This window comes from Sesamum indicum, unplaced genomic scaffold (genome assembly GCF_000512975.1).
Source record: "Sesamum indicum cultivar Zhongzhi No. 13 unplaced genomic scaffold, S_indicum_v1.0 scaffold00241, whole genome shotgun sequence".
Classification (NCBI taxonomy): domain Eukaryota; kingdom Viridiplantae; phylum Streptophyta; class Magnoliopsida; order Lamiales; family Pedaliaceae; genus Sesamum; species Sesamum indicum.
In genome coordinates this window covers 1-15,000 of record NW_011628135.1, presented here as the reverse complement: position 1 = coordinate 15,000, position 15,000 = coordinate 1, and the positions used below count along the sequence as shown (strand labels likewise).

General features: G+C 41.5%; 1 protein-coding gene across 1 annotated transcript; it reads left to right on the top strand.

Annotated features, from left to right (window-relative positions):
- Window positions 1-48: 48 nt before the first annotated feature.
- LOC105179931 lies at window positions 49-3,675 on the top strand. The gene is made up of 3 exons (XM_011103584.1): window positions 49-498; window positions 589-894; window positions 982-3,675. Exons 1-3 carry the CDS (start codon window positions 49-51, stop codon window positions 3,673-3,675), a joined length of 3,450 nt encoding a protein of 1,149 aa, XP_011101886.1.
- Window positions 3,676-15,000: the final 11,325 nt, after the last annotated feature.

The following is a 15,000-nucleotide window of genomic DNA, read 5'->3' as shown; positions in this document are numbered from 1 at the left end:
AGATTCATCAAGGGGTCCTAATCGAAGCAACCCCATACCTGGGGACCCATGTTAAACCTTGCCATATGGAATGTACGTGGCCTGAACAAGAGGGATCATCAGCTGGCGGTCAAGGATATCATTGCTGAGTTCAGGTTACACTTTATTGGTCTCTTAGCAACACGTGTTCGCATTAATAACTGTGCTAATATCCAATCATTCTTGATGCCTCATTGGAAATGGTTTATGGATTATGACAATGTTGGAAATCGGATATGGATTGCATGGGATTATAATTATGTTGATGTGGATATTATTGAGGTGGGAAACCAGTTTATACACTATCGTACCAATATTAGAGCATTACTAGATTTTGTTGATATTACTATTGTGTATGGTGCTACTGAGATCACTGACAGGCGAGAATTATGGGCCTCTCTAGAATGCTTAGCTTTACAATGCATTAATACTCGCTGGCTGGTTGGAGGTGACTTCAATGCAGTCAGGGATCTCAGTGAGGTTTGTGGTACGTCGGGAGATATAAGGGTGGCGATGGAGGAATTTAATACGTGCCTACAGAATACTGCACTTTTACCATTACCGATGTAGGGTGAATGGTACACATGGCATAATCGAAGTGCTGGTCCTCGCAACTTGTGGAAGCGACTTGATCGTATACTAACCAATGATACATGGACTGTGCGGTTTCCATTAGTCTTCTATCAATGCCTCACACCACGGACATCGGATCACTCGCCGATGGTGATTAATGGGGATAATCAGCAGCGATTTGGAGGTATGTTCCGATTTGACAACTTCCTTACTCTCTCACCAGATTTTATTCCTACCGTGCAGAGTATATGGCAGCATCAAATAATGGGAGTGCCTATGTTCTCAGTCACCCGCAAGCTCAAGGCACTCAAACCTTTTTCTCGAGAATAGAGGAGAAAAAAAGGGGATATCTCCCATAATGTTGAGTTGGCAAGGGGGTTCTTGGAGCAGGCCCAAGTATTGGTAAGCTCACACAGACAGGATGAGCTATTTCTTCTGTTTGAGCACTGCAGTCGGCTTGTGTATGCAAAGGCGGCCGAATTGGAGAGGATCATGCTACAGCAGAGGGCAAAGATGGAATGGATGAAGGGTGGTGACCAGTGTTCCAAAGTGATCTTTTGTAAAATTGCCCAAAGACGGACAGCTAGACGAATCTTGCAAATTAATGATGCTCAAGGAATTACAATTACAGAACCAAATGCAGTCATACATGAATTTATCTCCTACTATCAGTCCTTGCTAGGGGGAGACAGGCGTCAGAGGGTGATAGACCTACGGTTTCTTCGGCCTTGGGCGAGGCATATCATAACAACTGAGGAGGCAGGCTACCTACTGGAACCATTCAGTGCAGAGGATATAAAAAGAGCTGTTTTTGACATCGGCGAGGATAAAGCACCTGGACCTGATGGGTATTCATCAGGATTCTATAAAAATGCCTGGCCGGTGGTGGGACAGGAGGTAACGAAGGCAGTACTGGAGTTCTTTTCTACGGGGAAGATTCTTAAGCAGATTAATAGCACAATATTGACGGTTATCCCCAAGGTACACTCTCCCACGTCTGTCACAGATTTTCGCCCTATTTCCTGCTGTAACGTTCTTTATAAAATCATTGCAAAACTTATTGTCCAAAAATTGAGTGTGGTTTTGGACAAGATTATCACCCCCTGCCAAGCAGCGTTTGTCCCTGGCCGGAGCATAGGGGACAATGTTATGTTAGCACAGGAACTCTTCACTGGTTATAATCAGGCCCGACTCCCACCGAGATGTGCTTTGAAAGTTGATATCCGAAAGGCGTATGACACTGTCGAGTGGGATTTCTTGCTATCGGTGCTTCAGCTATTCGGCTTCCCAGAGATATTCAGTCGATGGATTGAGGAGTGTATCAGCTCACCCTCCTTTTCAGTAGGGATGAACAGAAAGCCACATGGTTATTTTGCGGGTGCCAGAGGGCTTCGACAGGGCGACCTCTTATCGCCATATCTCTTCGTCCTTGTGATGGAGATTCTACACATGGGAATTCTACAGCTGATCGAGCAGGACATGAACTTCGCATTTCATTGGAAGTGTGCCGATCTTAGACTCTTCCAACTGGGGTTCGCTGATGACTTACTCCTATTCTGCCGAGCCAATACTGAATCTGTTTGGGTCTTCAAATCCGGATTGGATAGATTTGCTGATTGGTCGGGGCTACGACTCAATGTTGAAAAAAGCCATATCATCATATCCGGATCAGCCCAAAATATACGAGAGGAGCTGCTTACTGTGTTAGGGTTTCAGGAAGGCCACTTACAGATGAGGTATTTGGGTCTACCATTGATCTCTTCTCGATTAACTATCGCCGACTGCCAACCATTACTGAGTAAGATCGATGCACGTATCAATGGTTGGGAGGGATTGGCACTGTCATATGCGGGCAGGGTACAAATCATTAAGTCTGTCCTTGTGGCTCTGGGTGTCTATTGGGCTTCGGCATTTATTTTGCCAAAAGGGGTCATTAAAGACATTGAGAAGAGATTGCGAGTCTTCTTATGGAGAGGTACGGGAAATAGTGGATACCCTAAAGTTGCTTGGAAGGAGATTTGCAAACCAAAAGAGGAGGGAGGCCTTGGCCTTAAGGATATGAGAACTCTTAATCGAGCATTGATGTGCAAAAAGCTCTGTGAAGTCATCCGATGTGATAGGACTTCTATCTGGGTCGAGTGGTTGCGACATGGCTGCCTACGAGATGATTCGATATGGACTATCCCGGAGAATCGTGGGCCATTGGGATGGAGAAAAATTTTGCGATTGAGAGGCTGGTTACGCTCAGTGGTGGAATATCGTATTGGTAATGGGAATAATTTTTTATTATGGAAGGATCCCTGGCATCACCTTGGGCCCCTCCTCGACAGATTTCCGCGGGGACCCAACAGTCTGGGATTGCATGAGTCTACCAAGTTGAGCTCGGTTATCTATGAGGGCCATTGGCACTGGCCATTGATTACGGACATGGAATGCGTGGAGATTACACACGTGCTGCCTCGGATCCATGGGGGTACAGATCGTATTATATGGAAGGGTTCGAGTGGGAAACCCACTACCCAGGAGTTCTATCGGGCTATGATACCAGCAGGACCGAAAGTAGGTTGGAATTCACTACTTTCGGGTTCTTTGAAGATCCCGCGACATTTGTTTATCCTTTGGCTAGCTATCCTGGAGAAGCTAGCAACAACAGATAAACCATGGCTTTCCCATCTTGGGTGCTGCGTGCTGTGCAATGAAGACATGGTGGAGTCACATAACCACCTGTTTTTCCACTGCAGATTTAGTAGAAGATGCCTCAGTAGTATTCGGCGCATTGTGCAATTCCAGTGGCCTAATAGGGATTGGGTCAGAGATGTTGAATGGGGTGCAAGAAAATGGCGTGGGAAGCACATCATCAATATATCCTACCGATGCCTGCTAGGATCGTGTGTTTACCATATTTGGAGGGAGAGGAACCTGAGACGGTTTGAGCACGAGGAGAGGCCATCGAGTGTAGTGGCCAACTTAATAGTAGAAGATGTTCGGCAACGTATACTCAGTATTAAGCTACCTAGCTCTATTAGCACATGTGCCTTGTATAGACTGTGGCGTATCCCTTGGCCTGTCGAGGGAAGCGCCTAATGAGGGACATTGTTGTATTATACTTCTCCTTTTTTTTAATGAAAATTACACTTACCCAAAAAAAATTTGTGTGTTAAATTTCCTAAGTGTAATAATAACTACAAGTTAATATAAAAGTGAAACAAACTTGTTTTAATAAAACCGTGTAAAACAGCTAACTTATGAACGTTCTCAGAATTCGACGAAACTTGACCCAATCGCAGGTCTAGAGTCAAGCCTTTGTGTTGTAAATTTGCTAATCGTAATAATAACTACAAGTTAGTATAAAAGGAAAACAAACTTGTTTTAATAAACCCGTGCAAACCAGCTAAATTTTGAACGGTCTCAGAATTCGACGAAACTTGACCCAAACGTTGGTCTAGGCCAAAACATCTATGTTGTAATTTGCTAAGCGTAATAATGACTACAAGTTAGTATAAAAGGGAAACAAACTTGTTTTAATAAAACCGTGCAAAACAGCTAAATTTTGAGCATTCTTAGAATTCGACAAAACTTGACCCAAACGTAGGTCTAGATCCAAGAATTTGTGTGTTAAATTTCTAAGCATAACAATAATTACAAGTTAGTATAAAAGGGAAACAAAATTGCTTTAATAAAACCGTGCAGAGCAGCTAAATTTTGAACGTTCTCAAAATTTTACGAAACTTGACCCAAACGTAGATCTAGACCCAAGCATTTGTGTTATACATTTGCTAAGCGTAATAATAACTACAAGTTAGTATAAAAGGGAAACAAACTTGCTTTAATAAAACCGTGCAGAACAGCTAAATTTTGAACGTTCTCAGAATTGAACAAAACCTGTCCCAAACGTTGGTCTAGACCCAAGCATTTGTGTGGTATATTTGCTACGCAAAATAATAACTACAAGTTCGTATAAAAGGAAAACAAACTTGTTTTAATAAAACCGTGCAAAACAGTTAACTTTTGAACGTACACTGAATTCAATGAAACTTGCCCCAATCGTTGGTCTAGACCCAAGCATTTGTGTTGCAAATTTGCTAAATGTAATAATAACTACAAGTTAGTGTAAAAGGGAAACAAACTTGCTTTAATAAACCGTGCAAAACAGCTAAATTTTGAACCTTCTCAGAATTCGACGAAACTTAACCCAAAATTTCTCTCTCTAAAAAACATGGATCCTCTCTATTCTCTCTCACACACTTCTACACCACAAAACTCACACACACTTGCCCTAACATCTAAAACCGCTGCCGACGATGATGAAGAGGCTCCGGCCGACGAAGGGGAGACCGACGGTGATGGTGTCAGGCGAACGATAGTCAGCCTTGAGCAGTTTTCCGGCAAAAACCGCGAGCTTCATTTGGAAATCGAAAAGTCGCCATTGAAGGAGGTTCGATTGGAGGAAACTGCCGGCGATTCTGATGCTCCCCCTTGCTGCCATGGTCATGGGGATGGCATAGGAAGCATTTTGGGAAAAAATACAGTCGATTTAGCCCCAAGTTCATCATTTTCAGAATTAGGGTTTAGCGCCGTTGGGGAAGATGAAACGATGCCTGTGGAAGACGAAACGGCAGCGACATTTCGGGGCATGGCTGACGATAGGTTAGTGACTGTTGATGAAGAAGACACCATGCCAATGGGAAAAGATCCGAACTTGGATGGAAAAGATGGAGATTTGGTGCGCCGCCCAAAACTAGGGTTTGGCGGCGCACCTTCGACGAGCAGCAATGGCGAACGGCGAACAGGTACGTTCAATATGGCTGAGTTTATCCGATTAGCTCGTGTTGTTGTTGATGCCGGAGACCACGATTCATTAACGGCGCTTGAGGAGTTGAAACGGAAATGGGAGACGCGTTTTGGGAAGCAACCTGCCGCGAATTTTTTTCCGGAACCGGCGCCGCTAACTGAACCACCACTGGTAAGGGGGATACGCAAGGCTTTGAGGACGATAATCCGGCCGGCGGTTGGTGTACATGCGAACGGAAACAGCTCTGCGTTGAGGGATGGGGCTTTCTCGTCGGGAAGCATTATTTCCGGCGACTTTGGTGGCCGAACAGAGGCGAAAATGGCGAACACAAGGGTTGGCACAGGACCTGTAACATTTCCGACCAGATCTACAGTAGTCCGGCCGGTGAAAGACGCGATTCCGGCGAACAACAAGGTGGCGCAGATTCATGCTGATGCAGCTGCTGATGTAAGCGTTGACCCAGCTGATATAAGCGTTGACCCTACTGATGTAAGCGTTGACTCTGCTGATGTAAGCGCTGACACTGCTGATGATGTCATTGTTGCTGACACAGGGCATGACATCAGCAATGTAGTAGAAAAAAATAGCAACTTTGGAAAAAAGATAGCATCCTCTCCTTTGTTAATTGGAAATATTCCTTTGCACACTAGTTCACAAATGAATGTTGATGATAAAATTACCGTTGCGTTCAACAATTCATCGCGTAAAACGCTATCATACATTGCCCCAACGATGCAAAATGGGGAGGTTGTAGTTCGTCCTTCATTAGATACTGTGCGAGATGGAGCCAAAAGATGGGAAACTACGGCAGTGGGTTACTTTTTGGGGAAACGACCATACTATCATCATTTGAAGGAGTTTGCCTTTTCGGTTTGGCCGGCACTACGAGAGGTCACAGCGAATACTAATGGATTCTTTTTCTTCCGATTTAAATTTGTAATTGATATGGAGGAAGTCATTGAAGGAGGACCGTGGCTGTTCCAGGGACAGCCGATTGTATTGCAAAAGTGGGAACCAGGTATGGCTATGAGAAAATTGAAGCATACGCAAGTGCCTGTCTGGATAAAAATGCGACACCTTCCAATGGAATTCTGGACGACAAAAGGATTGAGTACTGTTGCGAGTGGGGTGGGCAAGCCTCTCTACCCAGATGCGATAACGCGAGCATGCACGAGACTGGACTTCGCTCGTGTATGCGTGATGATTGATGTTACACAGACATTGAGGAAACATATTATTATAATGACGCCGGATGAAGATGGAGGGGAAACCCCATGCAAGGTAGATGTCGAGTATGAATGGCTTCCCCCAAAATGCACAAAATGCATGACATTGGGACATTCGGCGAAGGAGTGTACGTTGACTAAACCTCAGAAACAGAAAAAACCCCCGGTAAAGGTATATGTGCCAAAAGTCCACACTCCCCCTCCAACAGATCCTGAAGAAAGACAATTGAATCACGAGATTGTAGTTGAGGTGGAAGAAGTTACGAGACAAGAGGAAGGTGCAGATCAGACTGAACATGAAGTCTCCTCACATAATGAGAGGGGTAAGGCAGTGGTTATTTATAATACATTTGATGCTTTGAATTTACTTGACGATACAGATGAGAATACTAGGGGTCCTAACATATGCAGCCCCACTAGTAGTCTTCCATGTTGAATATCGCGATATGGAACGTCCGGGGGCTGAATAAGAGAGACCATCAGCTCGCATTAAAGGACTTTGTCTCTGAATATAGGTTAAATTTTATGGGCATATTAGAAACTCGCGTTCGTATTAACAGTGTCGTGCATATTCAGTCCTTTTTGCTTCCTCATTGAAAATGGTTTGTTGATTATGCATCTGTGGGTAATCTCGTATATGGGTTGCGTGGGATGAGAATGAAGTTGATGTTCATATCCTTGAGGTGGGGAATCAATTTATGCATTGTCGGGTCACTAACAGGGCTGATAGTGAATCTATCATTATCACTGTTGTTTATGGAGCTTCTGAGATTGCAGACCGTCGGAGCTTATGGAATACATTGGATATACTGGCTCGACAGTGCACGAATGATCCGTGGCTAGTGGGAGGCAATTTCAATGCAGTCCGAGATATGAATGAGGTGTGTGGAGCTTCAGGTGATATTAGGATAGCCATAGAAGAATTCAATGCTAGTATTCAGGTGGCCGGGTTATTGCCATTGCCTATGCAGGGAGAATGGTATACAAGTTTGTTTCCCTTTTATACTAACTTGTAGTTATTATTATGCTTAGCAAATTTACAACACAAATGCTTGGGTCTAGACCAACGTTTGTGCCAAGTTTCGTTGAATTCTGAGAACGTTCAAAATTTAGCTCTTTTGCACGTTTTTATTATCAAACCAGAGGTATGTTTCGTTTTGACAACTACCTAACTCTCTCACCTGAATTTATCCCCAGCGTGCAGAATATTTGGAATCATACAGTCATTGGGGTTCCTATGTTTGTGGTAACGCGTAAACTTAAAGCCTTGAAACCAGTCTTCAGACAACAAAGGAGGAAAAAAGGAGATTTGACACTTAATGTTCACCTAGCCAAAGGATTTCTTGACTAGGCACAACACTTGGTGAGCCTAGATAGACAGAATGAGGCTTTTTTACAACTGGAACACTGCTGTCGCCTTGTTTATGTAAAAGCGGTGAAGCTCGAACAAATCATGTTGCAACAACGAGCCAAGATGCAATGGATGAAGGGAGGCGACCAAATCATGTTGCAACAACGAGCCAAGATGCAATGGATGAAGGGAGGCGACCAATGCTCCCGGATTTTCTTTTGTAAAATTGCTTAGAGAAGGGTGGCGAGGAGGATAATGCAGATAAATGATGATAATGGGACCACCCACACGGATTCAGGAGAGATTACCAATGAATTTGTCCGTTACTACCAAAACCTCTTAGGTGGTAACAAACGACAACTACCGATGGATATTCGCTTTCTTAGACCGTGGGCACGACATGTACTTACTATTGAGGAGGCAGGCCAATTAATATTGGCATTCAGCCCGGAAGATGTGAAGCAGGCAGTATTTGACATTGCAGAGGACAAGACCCTGGGACCTGATGGGTTCTCCTCAGGATTCTTTAAAGCAGCCTGGTCAGTAGTGGGACAGGAAGTTACAACGGCTGTACTGGACTTCTTTAGTACCGGGAAACTGCTTAAGCAAGTCAACTCTACACTTTTGGCTCTAATCCCAAAGGTACATACTCCTATGACAGTTGGTGACTTTAGACCTATATCGTGCTGTAATGTATTATACAAAATTATTGCAAAGCTAATTGTCCAACGTTTGAGTATGGTTCTGGACAAGATAATTAGCCCATGTCAGGGAGCATTCATTCCAGGACGTAGCATTGGGGACAATATAATATTGGCACAGGAACTATTCACGGGCTATAACCAGGCGAGACTCCCCCCTCACTGTGCACTAAAAGTTGATATAAGGAAGGCCTATGACACGGTGGAGTGGGATTTCTTGCTAGCGGTCTTGCAGCTATTTGATTTCCCACTTACATTTACAAGATGGATTGAAGAATGTGTAACAACGACTTCATTCTCGATTGGGCTCAATGGAAACCCTCATGGGTTCTTTACAGGAGCTCGAGGTTTAAGACAAGGAGACCCTCTTTCTCCCTATCTCTTTGTTCTTGTAATGGAAGTCCTACATTTGGGATTTTTACAACTCATTGAGCAGGATGGGCAATTCAAATATAATTGGAAATGTAATCCGGCCAAAGTATTCCAATTGGGATTCGCAGATGACCTCCTGCTCTTCAGTAGAGCTGACTTGGCATCAATCAATGTCCTCAAGATGGGTTTGGACAGGTTTGCAGAATGGTCCGGGCTTCGGTTGAATGTTCAAAAGAGCCATGTCATTATCTCCCGCTCAGCGCAAGGATGGAAGAATCAGATTTTAGAAGCTATGGGCTTCTAGGAGGGCGAACTACCAATGAGGTACTTGGGTCTCCCTTTACTCTCTTTTAGATTATCCATATCAGACTGTCAACCACTTTTATTGAAATTTGATGCACGCATTAATGGATGGGAGGGACTTTCATTATCTTATGCTGGACGCATACAGATCATTAATTCTGTATTATCAGCACTGAGCTTGTACTGGGCATCTGCATTTATATTACCAAAGGCTGTTATTAAACAAATTGAGAAACGCCTTAGAACATTTCTGTGGAAAGGCAATTCTACATCAGGTTATGCCAAGGTGGCGTGGAAAGATGTGTGCAAACCGATTATGGAAGGAGGCCAGGGAATTAAGGATATCGGAATCCTTAATCGTGCATTAATGGCAAAGAAGTTATGTGATGTTATCAGATGTGACCGAACATCTATATGGGTTGACTGGTTGCAGCATGGGCGACTACGAGATAACTCTATTTGGACAGTTGACGAGAAGGGAGGATCATGGGGATGGCGCAAGCTGCTCCGGCTCCGCACCTCCATCCAACCTATGACGGAGTTTATTATTGGAGATGGGAGGACTTTTTATTTGTGGAAGGATCCATGGCACCAATTGGGCCCACTTATCTCTAGATTACCACGGGCACCAAGCCTTATTGGAATTGGGATTTCCACCAAGCTCCAAGCAGTCATTGATGAGGGGCAATGGCAGTGGCCTTTTATTTCTGATATGGAATGTATGGAGATCATTTATACTCTGCCTCAGATCCATGGAGGGGAGGATAGGATCAAATGGCGGTTTCCAGAGGGACGACCCACCACACACGCCCTGTATCGGCTATTCTGTCCACTTGGATCGAAAGTAGGTTGGACTTCACTACTTTCGGGTTCCTTGAAGATCCCCCGACATACCTTCATCCTATGGTTAGCCATTCAGGAAAAGCTACCGAAGACAGACAAACCATGGTTAAATCATTTGGGTGGATGCATCCTTTGTGACGATGATACTGCGGAGACACACACTCACTTGTTCTTCCGATGTCGATTCAGTAGAAGATGCCTTGCAGCTGTTCGTCGACAGATCCGATTTGCTTGGCCCAATCGCGAATGGGCAAGAGACGTGGAATGGGCATCGAGGAAGTAGAGGGGAAAACATATTGTTAATGTAGCATATCGAGCATTACTTGGTGCATGCATATATCATATTTGGCGAGAGAGAAATCTAAGACGATTTGAGCAGACCCATCGGCCGGCACATGTATTAGCTTTTTGTATCTTAGATGACATTAGACAGAGGATACTTAGTATTAATCTTTCATGGTCAATTAGTACATATGCGCTATATAAACTGTGGCGCATCCCTTGGCCTGTCGGGGGAGAATCCACATGATTGTTGTACTATTCTTTTTATTAATGAAAATTACATTTACTCAAAAAACTTAACCCAAACATTGGTCTAGACCCAAGCATTTGTCCTGTAAATTTGCTAAGCGTAATAATAACTACAAGTTAGTACAAAAGGGAAACCAACTTGTTTTAATAAAACCGTGCAAAACAGCTAACTTTTGAACGTTCTCAGGATTCGACGAAACTTGATCCAATCGTAGGTCTAGATCCAAGAATATGTGTGGTAAATTTTCTAAGCGTAATAATACCTACAAGTTAGTATAAAAGAGAAACAAACTTGCTTTAATAAAGCCGTGCAAAACAGCTAAATTTTGAACGTTCTCAGAATTCGACGAAACCTGTCTCAAACGTTGGTCTAGACCCAAGCATTTGTGTGGTAAATTTCCTAAGCGTAATAATAACTACAAGTTAGTGTAAAAGGCCAACAAACTTGTTTTAATAATACCGTGCAAAACAGCTAATATTTGAACGTTCTCAGAATTCAACGAAACTTGACCCAATCCCAGGTCTAGACCCAAGCATTTTTATTGGAAAATTGCCAAGCGTAATAATAACTACAAGTTAGTATAGAAAGGAACGAAACTTGTTTCAATAAAACCGTCCAAAACAGCTAACTTTTGAACGTTGTCAAAATTCGACGAAACTTGACCCAATCATTGGTCTAGACCCTAGAATATCTGTGGTAAATTTTCTAAGCGTAATAATAACCAAAAGTTAGTATAAAAGGGAAACAAACTTGTTTTAATAAAACCGTGCAAAACAGCTAAATTTTGAGCGTTCTCAGAATTCGACTATACTTGATCCAAACGTAGGTCTAGACCCAAGAATTTGTGTGTGAAATTTCCTAAGTGTAATAATAACTACAAGTTAATATAAAAGAGAAACAAACTTGTTTTAATAAAACCGTGTAAAACAGCTAACTTATGAACGTTCTCAGAATTCGACGAAACTTTTTTTTTCTGGGGGTAAGTGTAATTTTCATTAAAAAAAAAAAGTGAAGTATAGTACATCAGTGTCCCTCATTAGATCTTGACCCAATCGCAAGTCTAGACCCAAGCATTTGTGTTGTAAATTTGCTAATCGTAATAATAACTACAAGTTAGTATAAAAGGAAAACAAACTTGTTTTAATAAAACCGTGCAAAACAACTAACTTTTGAACGTTCTTAGAATTCGACGAAACTTGACCCAATCGAAGGTCTAGACCTAAGCATTTGTGTTGTAAATTTGCTAATCGTAATAATACTACAAGTTAGTATGAAAGGGAAACAAACTTGATTTAATAAAACTGTGCAAAACAACTAAATTTTAAACGGTTTCAGAATTCGACAAAACTTGACCTAAACGTTGGTCTAGACCAAAGCATTTGTGTTGTAAATTTGCTAAGCGTAATAATAACTACAAGTTAGTCTAAAAGGGAAACAAAATTGTTTTAATAAAACCGTTCAAAACAGCTAAATTTTGAGCGTTCTCAGAATTCGACGAAATTTGACCCAAACGTAGGTCTAGATCCAAGAATTTGTGTGTTAAATTTCTAAACATAATAATAATTACAAGTTAGTATAACAGGGAAACAAACTTACTTTAATAAAACCGTCCAAAACAGCTAAATTTTGAACGTTCTCAGAATTTTACGGAACTTGAACCAAACATAGATCTAGACCCAAGCATTTGTGTTATACATTTGCTAAGCGTTATAATAACAACAAGTTAGTATAAAAGAAAAACAAACTTGCTTTAATAAAACCGTGCAAAACAGCTAAATTTTCAACGTTCTTAGAATTCGACAAAACCTGTCCCAAACGTTGGTCTAGGCCCAAGCATTTGTGTTGTAAATTTGCTAAGCGTAATAATAACTACAAGTTAGTATAAAAGGGAAACAAACATGTTTTAATAAAACCGTGCAAAATAGCTAAATTTTGAGCATTCTCAGAATTCGACGAAAATTGATCCAAACGTAGGTCTAGACCCAAGAATTTGTGTGTTAAATTTCCTAAATGTAATAATAAATACAAGTTAATAGAAAAGGAAAATAAACTTGTTTTAATAAAACCGTGTAAAACAGCTAACTTATGAACGAACGTAGAATTCGACGAAACTTGACCCAATCGCAGGTCTAGACCCAAGCATTTGTGTTGTAAATTTGCTAATCGTAATAATAACAACAGGTTAGTGTAAAAGGAAAACAAACTTGTTTTAATAAACCCATGCAAACCAGCTATATTTTGAACAGTCTCAGAATTCGACGAAACTTGACCCAAACGTTGGTCTAGACCAAAACATCTATGTTGTAATTTGCTAAGCGTAATAATGACTACAAGTTAGTATAAAAGGGAAACAAACTTATTTTAATAAAACCGTGGAAAACAGCTAAATTTTGAGCATTCTCAGAATTCGACGAAACTTGACCCAAACGTAGGTCTAGATCCAAGAATTTGTGTGTTAAGTTTCTAAGTGTAATAATAATTACAAGTTAGTATAAAAGGGAAACAAAATTGCTTTAATAAAACCGTGCATAACAGCTAAATTTTGAACGTTCTCATAATTTTACTAAACTTGACCCAAACGTAGATTTAGACCCAAGCATTTGTGTTATACATTTGCTAAGCGTAATAATAACTACAAGTTAGTATATAAGGGAAACATTATACATTTGCTAAGCGTAATAATAACTACAAGTTAGTATATAAGGGAAACAAACTTGCTTTAATAAAACTGTGCAAAACAGCTAAATTTTGAACGTTCTCAGAATTCAACAAAACTTGTCCCAAACGTTGGTCTAGACCCAAGCATTTGTGTGGTATATTTGCTAAGCATAATAATAACTACAAGTTAGTATAAAAGGGAAACAAACTTGTTTTAATAAAATCGTGCAAAACAGTTAACTTTTGAACGTACACTGAATTCAATGAAACTTGACCCAATCGTTGGTCTAGACCCAAGCATTTGTGTTGCAAATTTTCTAAACGTAATAATAACTACAAGTTAGTATAAAAGGGAAACAAACTTGCTTCAATAAAACCGTGCAAAACAGCTAAATTTTGAACCTTCTCAGAATTCAACGAAACTTAACCCAAACACTGGTCTAGACCCAAGCATTTGTCTTGTGTATTTGCTAAGCGTAATAATAACAACAAGTTAGTACAAAAGGGAAACAAACTTGTTTTAATAAAACCGTGCAAAACAGCTAATTTTGAACGTTCTCAAGATTCGACAAAACTTGATCCAATCATAGGTCTAGACCCAAAAATATGTGTGGTAAATTTTCTAAGCGTAATAATAGCTACAAGTTAGTATAAAAGAGAAACAAACTTGCTTTTATAAAGCCGTGCAAAACAACTAAATTTTGAACGTTTTCAGAATTCGACGTAACCTGTCTCAAACGTTGGTCTAGACCCAAGCATTTGTGTGGTAATTTTTTTTTTTTTTTTGGGTAAGTGTAATTTTCATTAAAGAAAAGAAAATATAGTACAACAGAGTCCCTCTTTAGGCGCTTCCCTCGACAGGCCAAGGGATACGCCACAGTCTATACAAGGCACATGTGCTAATAGATCTAGGAAGCTTAATACTGAATATACGTTGTCGAACATCTTCCACTACGCTCGGGGGTCTCGCCTCGTGCTCAAAACGTCTCAGGTTTCTCTCCCTCCAAATATGGTATACACACGATCCAAGCAGGCATCGGTAGGATATATTGATGATGTGCTTCCCACGCCATTTTCTTGCTCCCCATTCAACATCTCTGACCCAATCCCTATTAGGCCACTGGAATCGTACAATGCACCGAATACTAATGAGGCATCTCCTACTAAATCTGCAGTGAAAAAACAGGTGGTTATGTGACTCCACCATGTCTTCATTGCACAGCACGCAGCACCCAAGATGGGAGAGCCATGGTTTATCCGTCGTTGCGAGCTTCTCCAGGATAGCTAGCCAAAGGATAAACAAATGTCGCGGGATCTTTAAAGAACCCGAAAGTAGTGAAATCCAACCTACTTTCGGTCCTGCTGATATCATAGCCCGATAGAACTCCTGGGTAGTGGGTTTCCCACTCGAACCTTTCCATATAATACGATCTGTACCCCCATGGATCCGAGGCAGCACGTGTGTAATCTCCACACATTCCATGTCTGTGATCAATGGCTAGTGCCAATGGCCCTCAGAGATAACCGAGCTTAACATGGTAGACTCATGCAATCTCAGAGTGTTTGGTCCCCGCGGAAATCTGTCAAGGAGGGGCCCAAGGTGATGCCAGGGATCCTTCCATAAGAAAAAA

Coding starts and splice junctions, on each gene's coding strand:
- LOC105179931 (XM_011103584.1), top strand. CDS start 49: ATGTTAAACCTTGCCATATGGAATGTACGTGGCCTGAACAAGAGGGAT. Junction 499..588: donor CAGTCAGGGATCTCAGTGAG/GTTTGTGGTACG, acceptor TTACCGATGTAG/GGTGAATGGTACACATGGCA. Junction 895..981: donor CAGTCACCCGCAAGCTCAAG/GCACTCAAACCT, acceptor TTCTTGGAGCAG/GCCCAAGTATTGGTAAGCTC.